This window comes from Vicugna pacos, chromosome 9 (genome assembly GCF_048564905.1).
Source record: "Vicugna pacos chromosome 9, VicPac4, whole genome shotgun sequence".
In the NCBI taxonomy this organism is placed as follows: domain Eukaryota; kingdom Metazoa; phylum Chordata; class Mammalia; order Artiodactyla; family Camelidae; genus Vicugna; species Vicugna pacos.
Window position 1 is genome coordinate 12,822,726 of NC_132995.1, and position 14,239 is coordinate 12,836,964.

The window sequence follows — 14,239 nt, forward strand, 5'->3', positions numbered from 1 at the left end:
GTCTTGAGCCTGGCTCCGCCCCTCTCCCTATCCGTTTCCCAGAACTTCCCCACGCCCCGCCCCTTCCCCTGTCCCCGCCCCTGTTTCTCGCCTGGAGCTAGCTTCTCACTCTCCTGCTCTTTGTCCCGCCCATTACCGACCCTCCCTTCTCCCTTATACTGGAGGAGCGTTTCTTCCCAAGCCTGCTGCTCGCCCCGCCTCCTCCTGTGGCCCCGCCCCTTCTCTTTAGAGACCCTATCTTTGCCGCTGGATCTCTCCTCGCCATTGATCTTCCCCTCGTTCCGCACCCTCTCCTCTCCCTGCACTTTATCCTCGTCCCATGCCGGCGCTACCTTGTCCGTCTTCACTTTCTCGATTGTCACCTTCCCCCCGAACTGCGACACCTTCTCTCCCCACCCCTTCTCACCACTTGTTTCCATGCCCTGGACAGCTCCCGGCTCTACGCTACGTCTCTTCTAGCCCCGCCGCTATTCATCGACCCGCTTCTCCTCTGAGCCCCTCCCTTTCTCCGCTCCACCCGTCCTGTATGTACCCAGTACCTTGACTCTCCTCCTTTTTCCCAGCCTCTCCCCTCCTCGCCTCCCCCCTTCCCTTCCCTCCCCTTCTTAACCCCGCCCCCGCCCCCGCATCCCTCCCAGGGATGGTCCCAGGCACCCCCCTCTTCTCCCCGCCCCGCGATACCAGTCACTAAGTTAAAACCGGTCAACCGTCACTTGGCCGCTCCAGTCCCGCCCCTCTTGCCTGGTCTCAAAATGGTCGCTCGCACTTCCACAACTGACTTCCGCCTTTCTCCATGCCCGCTAGCCTCGCGCTCCTGTGTTCATGGTAACGCGCATCCCAACTGGCGCCTAGGGCTTGGCGGGCAGAGAGAAGGCGGTGCTCAACACCCAGTTGCGCGGGGACCTGGCCGGCAGAGGGTGCTGGAGATGAAGTTTGTGTTAGGAAGTCCTTCAGAGAGTTTGGTGCTTCTGGCCTACTCATCCTTCTACCCAAACAGACTTTGACATCACAATTATAGCGAAAAAGTTTGGTTTCCATGTGGGAATTAATCTGACTGCGGCATAACATCTCACAGAGCTGTTTTCGGAAGTCAATAAGGTAACACGTGAATGCTTGGCCCAAGAAAATTTTCAGTAAGTTTTCATTTGTATTCTGATGACTAACAGTTAAAGATTCACACCATTACTTTTTGATGAACTGCAAAACTGACTTTACTCTAAACCCGTAGCTTTCAAACTAGCATTACACTCACCAGAAGGTCTTGTTAAAACAGGTTGTTGGGCTCCACCCCAAGGTCTTTTGATTTAGCAAGTTTGAGATGGGGCTGGAGAATCTGTATTTCTAGCAAGTTTCCAGGTGATGCTGATACTAATGATCTGGGACAGCACTTTGGAAATCAGTGCACTAAAACCTTCCATGACTCCCAGGACCCCAGGAAAACATCCAAACTCAACTGTTTCCCAGAGCCCTGCATAATCTCATCCCTGTTGTACTTCCCATCCTGCTCATCTCCTGTCTCCCTGTGTAGTCCAAAGCCTAGTCACACGGAGCGACTTGGATATCCTTGATCAAGTGTGCCTGCTCTCCTCCAGATTGTACACACGTTCACACATTATAATACCCTCTGGGATACTATTCCCTACTTTGTCACCAGCTGACTGCTTTCCTTTCTTCGAACCCTTGTCTGTGACACACTCCTTCCCCTGGCAATGCCAGGCCATGGGAGGGCAGGGCCTGGGGCTTTCTCTGTCACTGTTATTCCCAACTCTGTGCAACATAGAGCAGGATAGGTGTTCTTTATAAATGAAGAGCTGATGGTAGTCTGTGCCCCACCGCCCCCCGCCGCCAGCCCACCTGCGCAGACCAGGGAAGAAACCCAGCAGCTGTGTACCTGAACCCTTCTAGACTCACAGAGGCAGAGGGATTGGGATCTCCTCAAGGCACCCCTGCCACACTCAGGAATGTACCCCTACAAGAGGAGGTGCCTTTGTTACCTTGAAGCACAATGTACACCCTATAGCATCATTTATGCCAGCAAAGACTGGCAGCCACCCACATGTCCATTAATGAAACGTGGAAATAATTTATGGGACATGAGTTCTAGAGGAAGCACTGCAGACATAAAAAAGGATATGAGACCTACTTGTCTGTCTCTAGAATAATCTCCAATTACACTGGGTACATGAAAAAAAGCAGAAAAGAAAATATTAGAAAAGTATGGCGGGAGGATATAGCTCAGTGGTAGAGCGCAGCCTAGCATGCATGAGGTCCTGGGTTCAATCCCCAGTCCCTCCATTAAAACAAACAAATAAATAAACCTAATTACCTCCCCCCACAAAAAATCATTAAAAAAGTAAAAAGTATAGAAAAATTATGTATGTATACATGAAACAATATGGAAAAGCAAGGTACAGAAATGAGTATAACCACTAGCTGACATTTTATTGAGTACCAGACACGGTTCTAAGAGCTTTACAGATATTAAATTGCTTCATTCTCAGACAAATCCATGAGGTAGGTGTTATGATCATCCCATTTCACAGACTGGCAAACTCAGGCAAAGGCAGGTGAAATAACTTGCCCAAAACCACAGAGCTTGCAAGTGATTGAATTCAGATTAATACCCAGGAACTTGGCCTCCAGAATCTGTAATTGTCACCACCTCACCATACCAGGTACCACTTATGCAGAGTGAAAGAAAAAAATTAATGACACACATATACACACACATGTATTTTGCTGGCACATGCCTGGAAGGAGACCTGAGAAATCCGTCAACACAGCCTGCATACAGGAGAAAGACTTACTTTCTGTACACTCTTCTGTACTTTTTCAATTTTTTAGCATGCACATTTAAAAAAAAAATCTTGAAATGAGTGTGGCCTGGTTTCCTTGTCTAGAGGAATGTGGAAGGAGAACTGGTGAGGCACAGAAGCCAGATCATACAGGCACTTCCCTCAAGCCGCTGCCTCTTCACCTAGCTGCTGACTTTAGCAGCAGGGCCAACAATGGCTAGGAAGGCTGGGAGGCTAAGAGACAGACAGTGAACGTTTCTAAGCCTCCATGGGACAAGGTAACCAACCCAAACCTGGTTAAATTCCAGTTCTGCACTTCCTGTGTAATCTTGGGTAAGTTCCTTAGCCTCTCTGAGCCTCCTTTCCCCACCTGCAATTTGGAGAATGTACCTGACTCAGAGTTGCTGAGAGGGTTAAATAAATTCTTGTGTATCGAGGGCTTGGAACAGTGCCTGGGACATAATAAATCCCATATAAGTGTCTTCCATCATTATTATTAAAACAATTTTATGTGGTTTTTTAGCATCATTTGACAGTGTTGACTTCTCCCTCCTTAAGATTCTCTCATCTTACCAATACTCCCCGCCTTCCTGGTTTTGCTACTCTTCTCTGGAACTTCTGTCTCCTTTGTAAGCTCTTCTCTCTGGTATGAGGACATTATTTGAAGGGACACTGCTCACCATATGAAGCTGTTATGTTCATTAGAAAAAGAAAGCCCCTTCGGGCATATTCAGTCTTGAACTTCAGCCCCCATTTGTTTCCACCCTGCAGGCCAGGCATCCCTTACGTTGGTCCCAACCTGCATAATTGTACATGATGGCCCTGGCTGACTAGTTCCTCAGTGTCCGCCCATTCTCCCAACTTTCTGCCTTACTAATAGAAGCCCAGTTTTGTTCAGGTATTTGACAGCCTGCAAACTAAAACCTCAGCCTCAGCCTCAGTCCTGGGCAGCAGAGGAAATTCTGAGGAATCCAAGCTAATCATGATGGTGCCGTCACTTTAGCCAACGATTGGTTCAAGATATGCATGTGAGCCAATTTTGGCCAATGAGATGCAAAAGGAAGTCTGCTGGGAGACATCAGGGAAAGATTAACTTGTTTCCAAAGAGACAACATGGGAAGAGACATCACCCCTCTTCTTCCATTAAACATTAACATGTCTGGGTTATGGTGCCTGGATCTGTGGAGCCATGAAAGCCCACGTGGGAGCCAAGCCTTCCACTGAGGGTAGCTGAGCAGAGAGAGAGGGAACCTAGGGCCACAAGACCCTCCTGGAGCTGCGGATTGTATCATGCCCAGAGCTCTCCCCAACGCTGGCAATGTGCAATATACGACCATCTTGTTGCTTCACCCAGTGCCAGACAGGATTTTGTTACCTGCAGTCCAAATCTTTCCTTATTGATCTAAATACATAAATACCCTAAAGCTGATTTCTCAAAGCTAGTCTTCTCCATTCCCACTCAGGGCTGTCATATCCACCCTCATGACCTCAATTTCCTCATCTGTCTCCAGCTTCAACCACCCCCTGAGCCCTTGCCTTGAGGGTCCTATGACCTCCTGATGCCTTCTCCTGGACATCCCTTTAGACCTTCACAGCCACCATGTTCCAAACAAGCCTCATCATCTCCCCTCAAATCAGTTTTATCCCAGGTCCCCATCTCAGAGGTAGCTAACCATCTTTGGACTTTTCCCTGGCCTGTCCTTCCCAGGTCTAAAGGCCTATGGCCTGTCCACTTGGCCTCCTCAGCATGTTTCCTCCCCTTCCCTTAGCCCTGTCCAGCCCCATTGCCTCCTGCTCTGTTCCTGCCCTAGCCTCCCCTGGGCCCCCAGCCTCAATCTCCCCCTCTGGTCTATCTCCACACAGCAGCTAAAGCCCAAACCTAACCACAGCCCTCTCCAGCTCAAACACTTCCATGACGCTCTAGTGCCCTCAAGAAAGAGACCACGTTCCAGAGTTGGTCAGTTAAGGATGCTTAAGATGTGCCCACGTCCACTGCTTCACCCTCCTTCCCTCGTTCTCTGCATACTCCAGTCACAGGAAATGGCTTGCCAGAAGCTGATGTCCAACATACTTTCGTACATCCAGGCCTTTGCACACACAGTCCTTCCGCCTGGAATGCCTCGCCATGCCCTTTCTCCTTGTCCACTGTCAAGGCCTGGCTCAAATGCCCTTTCTCTTCTGGGACCTCCACAGGGCTTGGTAGAGGTAACAGCTCAGGAGATGGACTGTTGGCAGTAAATGCTATTACTGATATACCATCTTGGGAGGCGACAAATGTCAGGGGCAGTAAACAGAAAATCAATCACCTCCTAGCTCTGTGTCTAAGACAAAAGGGACCTCTCCTCCCTGTGCCTCAGTTTCCTAAGCTATGGAAAGGGGTGATAATACTGTCTTCCTCACAAGTAGAGTACCCAGAACAGGGCTTGGCCAAAGAAATCATCTTAGAATAACATGGCCCCTTGAGAGTGGGACCCAGGCTGTCTTAAATATTGTGTCCTTAGCACTGCCCAGTATGGGCCGGCACAAAGGAGATGGCTTTGGATGAGTGCATAAATTCTTTCCACTGACAGATGAGGAAATCAAGGCTCAGAAAGGGACAGTCACTTATCCAAGATGGAGTGACTGATCTAGTGCCCAAAATGAGGTCTGAGCCCAGAGCCTGGTAGGATCAGCAGACGATGAGTGGCTGAGTGAGAGGCTGTTGGAGTGATTAAAAGAATGAGAAACAAGGAGATGATGAGAGGGAAGGACAGAATTGGACAGAAAGCCAGGGAGGCATAGAGTGTAGGGGTGGAGGGCGAAGTGACAGGAGGGGCAGGGGAAACAAGGAGGTGGTGATGTCCGCGGAGCCCGGGACAGGTAAAACAAAGGACGGACAGTTAAGCAGTGCCTCCCGAACACCAGCGTGTGCTACTGGACATTCTAGTCCATCAGTTTCAGTCACGTGGGCCCCTCAGCTGGTCTGTCCAGCCTCACGGCACCTGCCGCAGCTACCTGGAGATGGAGGCATAGTCAGTGTGGGAGCCGGCAGTGAGTTGCTGGTGTGGCTCTGACCGGGGGTCCAGAATGTCTACCCGATCTTCCTCATCCTGGTCGAGGCTGGTGGGGCACGGGTTGGGGAGCAGGATGAGCTCCGTGAGGCCATGAAGGTCGGACACGCGGCGGACAGTCTGCAGCACAAGCACCATGGCAACCAGGCCCAGGAAGAGGTAGGCTGCAGAGACAGCAGAAGGGCATTGAGTGGACGCAGACCTCTGGGGCTGGGCCATAGGGCTACAGGACCCCCCAGGATGGAGCTGTGACCCTCAACTCCCCCCGGGAGGGGTCAGGTTCCCCTCAGACCCCACCTTCAGTCCCCAGCCAGCCACTCCAACTCACCTGTGACCAGCACCCTGTAGAGGGCCCGGTAGGGCTGGCCAGGGGCCTCTCCAGGCACATAGTCACCGAGGCCAATGGTGGACAGTGAGATGAAGCAGAAGTAAAAGGCATCCAGGAAGCTCCAGGCCTCCTCAAGGTGGGCAAAGACTGCAGCTGGCACCAGGAAGCAGATGATCACCACGACCCCCAGCAGGACTGCCAGGTGCCAGCGGGCTGCCCGCCGGCGGTCCCAGCCCCAGCGCTGGCTCAGCCAGGACAGGGGCGCGTGGGTGAGCAGCAGCGACAGGCGCTGGGCTGAGACGGTCAGCAGGAGCATGGTGGCCGGCACGCCCAGGAGCGCAAAGGCGATGGAGAAGGCCTTGCCCGCGTCAGTCAGCGGCGTCGTGTACCCGTAGCCTGCGGGAGCGAGGGGAAATCCTTCTGCCCACTCGGCATCCACCCTGGGTTCTGTGGCCACCACCCTAAACCGAGACCTGATGTCACCCCAGAACCTGCCCCTCCCAGAGTGTCTCGTCCCAGGTGGTGGCACTGCCACCCTTCCCGCTGCTCAGGCCTAGAGCCTTTAGGTCATCCCCAATTTCCTTGTCACTCACTTTCCAGACAGCAGGTGAGAACTGCTGTCTCAACTGTCCAATAGATCCCAATCCTGCCCACTTCACCCTACTCCACCCCACGGCTCCATCCTGGTCCTGTCTACCTGGCAGCCTTTCCCCTGATCTCCCTTCTTCCCCTCTACACAGCCAGAGGGACCCTATGAACACAGTAGTTAGGTCACCACATTCCTCCCCTGCTCTGAGCCCTCCTGTGGCTCCATCTCACTTAGGTAAGAGGTCCTCATCATGACCCACGAGGCACCACACAATCCAACAGGGCAGCATGCTCCCACCTCAGGGCCTTTGCACTGGCTGTTCTTGCCAGGTGGAACACTCTTCCACCAGGTATCAGCCACATGGCTCCCTTCCTCCCCTCCTTCAGGTCTTTGCTCAGATGTCACCTAAGTGAGCCCTTCCCTCACCATTTAAAACTCTTACGCCCTCTTACCCAACTCTTCCTTTCGGTTTGTTTTCATAGCACTTAACACCTTCCAGCATAGCACATGGTTTACTTATTTGGTTGCTGCCTGTCTCCCCCCAGGATGCCAGCCCAAGAGGGCAGGGGCTTCTATCTGGGTGGGTCACTACTGTCACCCTGGTATCTGGCACAGAGTGGGCACTTGATCAACAGTCAAAATAATAAATGCAGGGTGCAAGCTCTACCCTGGCTCAGAGCCTCTGGTTTCTCTACTTTAAAATGGGTGTGAAAAGCCCCACTGGGTCCCGGAGGACTTGGGAACACAGGAAGGTCAGCGTGGATGTGAGTTCTGCAAACAGAAATACCATAAAGGGGAATTCAGGTGTTGGTAAAACTGGCTCACTCTGGCAGTGTGACATTTAAAATCTCTTTTTATTTCCCAAATAAGTCAAACAAAGGGCCAGAGATAAGACTGGGGCGGTAAGGGGACTGGTTTATGTTGATAGTAAAATGTGTTGCCCCATAGACTGCAGATGCAGCCTGTGATCAGTAAGAAGGTGTGGAAGCACTCACTGCACATATGAGCAGGTTTCCCCTGGGTCTGTCTTCCTCACAAAAGGACGCCCTGTTTTTTTTTTTTTAATATACTCAAAAGAATTGAAAGCAGGGGCTGGAAGAGATAACTGTACACCTACGTTCACAGTAACATTACTCACAATAGCCAAAAGGTGGAAACAATCCAAGTGTCCATTGATGAATGAATGGATAGACAAAATGTACACACAAAGAGCAGAATATTATTCAGCCTTTTGAAGGAAGGAAATTCTGACACATGCTGCAGCACTGATGAACCTTGAGGACATTATGCTAAGTGAAACAAGCCAGTCACAAAAAGACCAATACTTTATGATTCCACTTATATGTGGCACTTGGAGCAGTCAGAATCACAGAGACAGAAAGGAGAATGGTGGTTGCCAGGGGCTGAGGTGAGGAATGAATGGGGAGTTAGTGTATACGAGTATAGATACAGTTTTGCAAGATGAAAAGAGCTCTGGAGATGGATGGTGGTAATGATTGCACAAAAATGAATGAATGAATGTACCTAATACCATTGAACTGTACGCTTAAAAATGATTAAGATAATAAATTTCATGTTACGTGTATTTTGCCACAATAAAAAACTGAGGAAAAATAAAGATTCCTCTAGTTTTTGCTGGACATATGGTCACCTGGAATAGCTATTCCCTCCTCGACTGCGGCTCGGTGTGACTCTGGAATAATTCTTGGCCCGTGATATATACATGAAAAAATTATAGTTCCAGGAAGTGTCTTCAGAGAAATGGAGATGCCTATCTCCCTTCTCTCCTCCCCACTTCTGCTGGCTGGAACACAGATGTGAAGGCTGGAGGCAAACAGCCATTTGGGACCATGAGATGAGCTTGGGAATGGAAACCGTGCCCAGGAGTTACAGAGGAACACAAGGGTCTCTGACCACGCAGCACCATGCTGGTTGTGGAATGAATACCTTGAATCTGAGCAAGAAATAAACTTCTGTCTTTTTTAAGCAACTATTATTTGAGCTTCATCATTTAGACTCCAACCTTCATTAATACAAGGATTTTGATGGAGAAACTCCAGCAGCCTGGCTGAAATGACGGGTTTGCAAATGACATGAAATCCTTATAGACAAAAAAATCATCAAGTTTGAACAGACTGGGGGGCTGTGAGCCTCAACTTGCTACCTCAAAGAGCCAGGTCCAAATCAGTGCTTTGCTATTTGGTCCTGCATGACCTTGGCTAGGTGACTTCTCTTTGAGCCTCAGTTTCCTCAGAGGACTGCAGAATGGCCTCATAACAAATCCCTTCCTGGAGGGAGGGTATAGATCAGTGGTAGAGCGCATGCTTAGCATGCACGAGGTCCTGGGTTCAATCCCCAGTACCTCATTAAAAAGAAAAATCCCCTCCTCAAAGGCAGGTTGGGACAGGACCTAGCATCTAGAACATGGAAAGAGTTAGCATGACTGTAATGCTCGCTTCCTCTCTCCCGATTCCCAGTTCCCAGTGGGCTGACTTCACCACCCCTGGCCTCAGTTGCAGCGAGCCTGCCGGGATCAGCTCCAGGCCCCAGGTCTTCCTCAGAAGACTCCGGCCTATGACAAGACAGGGACGCTGGGGGAGAGGTCTCTCTGAATGACGTCCGGTTTTCCATTTCTCCAGATGCACACAAGGCTCCTGGCTCCACCAACAGTAATAACGATCACTGAGGTTCTGGAAACCTCAGTTATCACTCCCAGCACTTCACCCTGACACAGCCTCCCTCCTTGACCAAACTTGAGTCAGGCCCCTGTGAGCCCTCTTCCTGACTCAGCCCGGTTTTAGCAGGAATCCTAAGTCGGTTTAGGAAGACTCCCCCTGCCTTGATATCTGATCAAATTTCTCACTGTCCACCCTTGATATCTAAGTCAAGTCCTGGCCTGTCTGTAGCAAGAATCCTATTAAGCCAGTTTAGCAAGAATCCCCTGCCCTCCAGGTCTTCTCCTCATCATTTTCCATCCACTGTCCCCATCACTGTGCTCTCGGCTCTAAATCTCCAGCTGTCTTTGCTATGTTCAGAGTTGAGTTCAGTCTCTCTCCCCTACTGCAATAACATATCATTTTAAACAAATGTCAGAATTATTTTTTTTACACAATATACACACATCATCCTTCTTTATTCATGCAAGCCTAAGAAATAGCGCGGTGTATTGGTTAACAGCGTGGGACTCTGAGGCCTGATCACCTCGGTTCAAATCTGCACTCTACACTTCCTAGCTGTGTGGCCTTGGGCAAGTTGTCCAACCTCTCTGGGCCTCAATTTCTACTGGTAAAAAATAGGACCACTAACAGGTACTTGCCTCACAAGGCTCTTGCGCTGATCAAATTAAAACCCATGTGGTTAAATCCTCTACCAGGTATTACCATTACTGTGAAGCAGGAAGTGTTATTATCCCCATTTTTACAGATGACACAGAGGTTTAGAGATCAGCAGTGACTGAATGAGGATCTGAACCTGGGCCAGGCCTGCCTTGAGTTTGGCTTCTCCACCTGTTCTGCCTGGGACAACTTCTTAGAAGCCAGGATCTAGGAGGAGACAGAAGGAGCATGGAGCCCAAGAACAGGTGCGGCAGGCCCAGCCAGTTACTAGGAAGAGTCTATGAGAAGCAGCCAGCCCTGTTGCCCCATGGCCTCGGTTTGCTGGTCCACACAACGACGATGCAGGCTATTGCTGGCAGGGATGGAAAGCTAGGAGTCTGGGTTAGCCTTGCCTCAGTCCAAATCCTAGCAAGGAGAGGAAAGAGGAAGGTTGGGAGCTGGGCAGGGGTTGTGGGAAGCCTAAGCAGAGCCTGCCCACAAAGGGATTTTCCAGGTCTGTGGGGCACTGAGGTGGGGGTTTTCCAAGTAGGGCTGGGGAGAAGGGGGTGTCAGTCCCACCTGAGGGAGTGTGGGTTCTGAGTCCAGAGGAAGAAGGGGGCAGGCACCAATGGAGGCATTTTTCAGACCACAAGTGGGAACGGGAGGGGAGTCCTCAGGCAGAGGGGGCTTCTGAGCCCAAGGATGCCTGAGGGACCATGAAAGGGGTAGACAATGCTAAGGGGAGGATGGGAGGGGGTGAGTGTCTCTGGTCCTGGCTGAGAGTGTTAAGGGTGGAAAGTGGTAATGGTCTCGAGTGGATACTGGGGAGGGTTCTGGGGTGCAGAGGGCCAGGAGTGTCCTTGATGGAGGGAGAATTTCGGGTCCAAAGCAGGCTGGGGCAGTGTTGGGGTGGGGAGAAAGGTCCCACCTGTGGGTCTGGAGAGACTGGAGGGGTGCCAGGTCCCCAGGAGGTTTCCTTTCTTGGGAAATCCAGGGTAGGCAGTGGGGTCTCACAGCAGGGGCAGCAGGTACAGAAGGCAGAGTACCTGGGCTGGTTTCCTGTGTGGGGCTGGGGGAGGATTCTGCTCTTAAGGGCAGCGTGTGGGGAAGGTGCTGGGGTCCCTAACGGGTGTCAGTGTTCAGACAGTGGTGAGAATCTCAGCTAGGGATTCTCACATTCAAAGAGGTCCCCATGGGTCTGGTTTGGAAAACACTAGGGGATTGTGCTGGAGCCATTTGGTGACTGGAGGGGTGGGATAGGGTGCTTCTGCCTGGAGACTCAGTGGTCCTCCCTGGAGGGTGCTGTAGCTCTGTCTCACACGTTCACAGCTGGGGGCTGCTGAATTGGAAGTCCCAAGTTCAGAGGGAACAGGGAGGGGGTGTCCCTATTGGGAAGAAAACCCTGCACTGAGGGCTCCCCAATACAAAGGAACGTCAAGATGGAGTGGGATATGTGAAGAGGGGTCCTGTGTCTGGAGTTAGGGGCACCTGCAGGAGAGTTTGAGGCTACCTGTTTGGGAATATGAGGGTGGGGGTGGTCCTTGGTCTGTAGGAGGACAGGGGCCCTTGCTGGGGGGTGGTTTAGGTCCACAGGGGTGGAAGTCTGAGATGGGGGCCCCATGTCCTAGCGGAGGGATCTCTATTGTCACTAAAGTCTTTAGTGGTGGCTCCTGGGAGGGTTCTGGAGATTCAGGGTTCTCACTGGGGCCCTATGGTCAGGGTTGGGGTAGAATTTCCCAGGGGGCATCCCGGAGGAACGCATTGAGAGATAATGCTGGAGGGGATGGAGGTCTGAGCCAGAGAGAAGGGCAGAGGTCCTGGCCTGGCTGAGGTCCGGGTCCAGAGGGGTCGAGGGCTCTCAGGCAGAGGGTCTCAGGTCCTCGCTGGAGGACTCTGAGGAAGAACAGTCGTGGACGCAGAGGGTACTGTAGGGACCCGAGTCTCCAAGGGGGTTAAGGCAGAGGAATGGGGTCCCGGACGCTCGCCAGAATGTACTCTGAGGGCGGCCCTGGTCCCAGGGGAACTGGGGGATGTCCTGGGAGGAAAGCCTTGAATGGGGGCTCCCCGAGCCCCTGGGGGTCCCAGGTCCTCCTTGTGGGAGGTGGGGAGGGTTGAGGGGATCCTGGGCTCAGAGCCGATTGGGAGTGATCTGCCGGGATGAAGGTATTTGGTGACGGCTCCCGGTCCTCAGAGAGGGGGGACGAGGTGGGGTCCCTGGTCCTCGCGGGCCGGGGGATCTCGCGGAAGCGCTCACGTACCCACGGTGGTGACCAGCGTGCTGGCGAAGAAGAACGCCGAGGCGAAGTCCCAGGTGGGGTCCGAGGCGTTGGCAGACCTCGAGGCGTTGGCGAGCACCACGCGTCCCAGCCGGCCCGCCGCCAGCACCCGCTCCACGAAGGCGTCCAGGGCGGGGGCGGCCACACACGGGCTGTGCCGCAGCAGCCGCTCGCGCAGCGTCTGCAGCTCGGCTCGGAGCCGGGCTTCGTTCGGCCGCTCGAGCCACGCCACCAGCAGCGCGCCCAGCACCAGGTACACGATGTACGCCGCCAGGGCGCCCGCCAGGAGCGCGCCCGGCCGCATGGCGCAGCCCGCCGAGCCCCCGGCCGCGCCGCTGACGTGGCCCCCGCCTCCGGGCCGCCCGGCGCCCTGCTTCAGTTCCGGGAGTGCTCGAGACGCGGCCACCAGCGCCCCAAAGAGGAAGAAGAGGAAAAAGGGGAGGGGCGGGGGTGGAGGAAACTGAGGCACGCCCCACCGCCAGGTGCGAGCACCGACTGGGAGGAGCCAGGAGCTCCCGACCCCGGGAGACACGCGGGAAGCGAGCGGTGGGTGGTTTCTTCCTCTCCTTCCCTTCCTTCCTTCTCTTCCTGCCCTGAGCCGCGGCTCCCTATCCCGGTGTGAATCCGAACTCTCTTTTCCGCTCTCCGACGGAGGAGTCGCTCCCCAACTCTTCCTGGCCAACGCGCACGGCTGCGAAGATTGTACGCCGCATCCGCACTGGGGCGCGTGGCTGAAGGGACAAGGAGACAAACTGAAATCCAGCCTTCGCTCCATTCGCCAGGTGTTCTCTGGAGTGGAGCTACGTCCACCCGGAGAGGACGCCTAACTCATGAAGGGACACCACAGGGCCAGGTGTCACCTGTGCCCTCACGGACAGAGTGGGGATCCTTAGCTGTTCACCCAGTCTTTGCTCAGCGCCTGAGTTGTGTTTGGCCCTTTGCGGGGTGATGCCGGGGACACAGCAGTGACCAACACAGTCCTGGACCCTGCCCTCTGAGGGCTCCCAGCACTTCAACAGAGTGACAGCCAATACGATCAAGGCTGTGATGAGGGAAGCATGGGCACAGGGACGGGGACTGAAATGGGGAAGCTTAGAGGACTGTGGGACCCAGAGGAGCCTAGAGGAGCCTAAATTGACCCAGTTTAGGGAGGTCATGAGAGCTTCATCAGGAAGGGAGTGTCTGAGCTGAGACATGAAGGATGAATAGGAGTGTGCCAGGTTCTCTTTCCCTGACAGAATCACAGATATACTCCTCTGTTTAAGGAGGAATTTTTCCTTCAGTTTCTCCGGTACTTTTCTTCCACCCTCCTCGGTCTGTAACTCATCATCCTCCCTGACAGCTTTCTGGAGGACAGCCCAGAATTCCAACCACATGTGATTGGCAGAGGAGTGGAGCTTGGGATCCAGCTCAGACACACCCCAGCTGATTCTATTTATAAAAGTGTGGCAGTTCTTAGGATAAAGCCCAACTTGGGGCTGCCAACCCTAGAAGAGACACCTGATAATAAAAATGGTAACAGTAGCTGCCAGTGATCAAAAGCTTATAATAATGCCAGGCCTTGTGGACACATGGGCTTGTATTGAATTCTCAACCCCTTCTATATTATTGTAAATTTGAAAAAAAAAAAGCACAATGTGAGAAATGTGAATTTTACTTTCAGCTGGGGACTTATTGAGGAACAAAGCTTGAGTGACATCCTCTCAGCTCTGAGAAACTGCTGCAAAGAAGTAGGGGGAGAGGCCAGTATACACATGGTTAAGGAGTACATGCAATCAGGCACACATCTCCTTAGAAGGTTACTGTTAGTCACAAGGAACAGCTATCTTAGTTAATAATTTTAGTATGGGAAGATGCAAGAATCCACGTTCATAAAAAATATGTCCT

The 14,239-nt window shown here is 52.5% G+C and overlaps 1 protein-coding gene across 1 annotated transcript; it reads right to left on the reverse strand.

Annotated features, from left to right (window-relative positions):
- Positions 1-2,417: 2,417 nt before the first annotated feature.
- Positions 2,418-12,849, reverse strand: KCNK6 (potassium two pore domain channel subfamily K member 6). The gene is made up of 3 exons (XM_006215063.4): positions 12,335-12,849; positions 6,174-6,569; positions 2,418-6,009 (listed from the first exon to the last, which is right to left on the reverse strand). The coding sequence occupies exons 1-3, from the start codon at positions 12,654-12,656 to the stop codon at positions 5,786-5,788; spliced, it is 942 nt and encodes a 313-aa protein (XP_006215125.3). The 5' UTR covers positions 12,657-12,849; the 3' UTR covers positions 2,418-5,785.
- Between the last annotated feature and the right edge of the window lie 1,390 nt (positions 12,850-14,239).

What these genes read in the sequence shown, in the direction of transcription:
- KCNK6 (XM_006215063.4), bottom strand. Translation starts at nt 12,656, where the DNA reads ATGCGGCCGGGCGCGCTCCTGGCGGGCGCCCTGGCGGCGTACATCGTG. An exon ending in CACGCTGGTCACCACCGTGG is followed by an intron (nt 6,570 to 12,334) that starts GTACGTGAGCGC and finishes TCGCTCCCGCAG; the next exon opens with GCTACGGGTACACGACGCCG. An exon ending in CTACAGGGTGCTGGTCACAG is followed by an intron (nt 6,010 to 6,173) that starts GTGAGTTGGAGT and finishes CTGTCTCTGCAG; the next exon opens with CCTACCTCTTCCTGGGCCTG.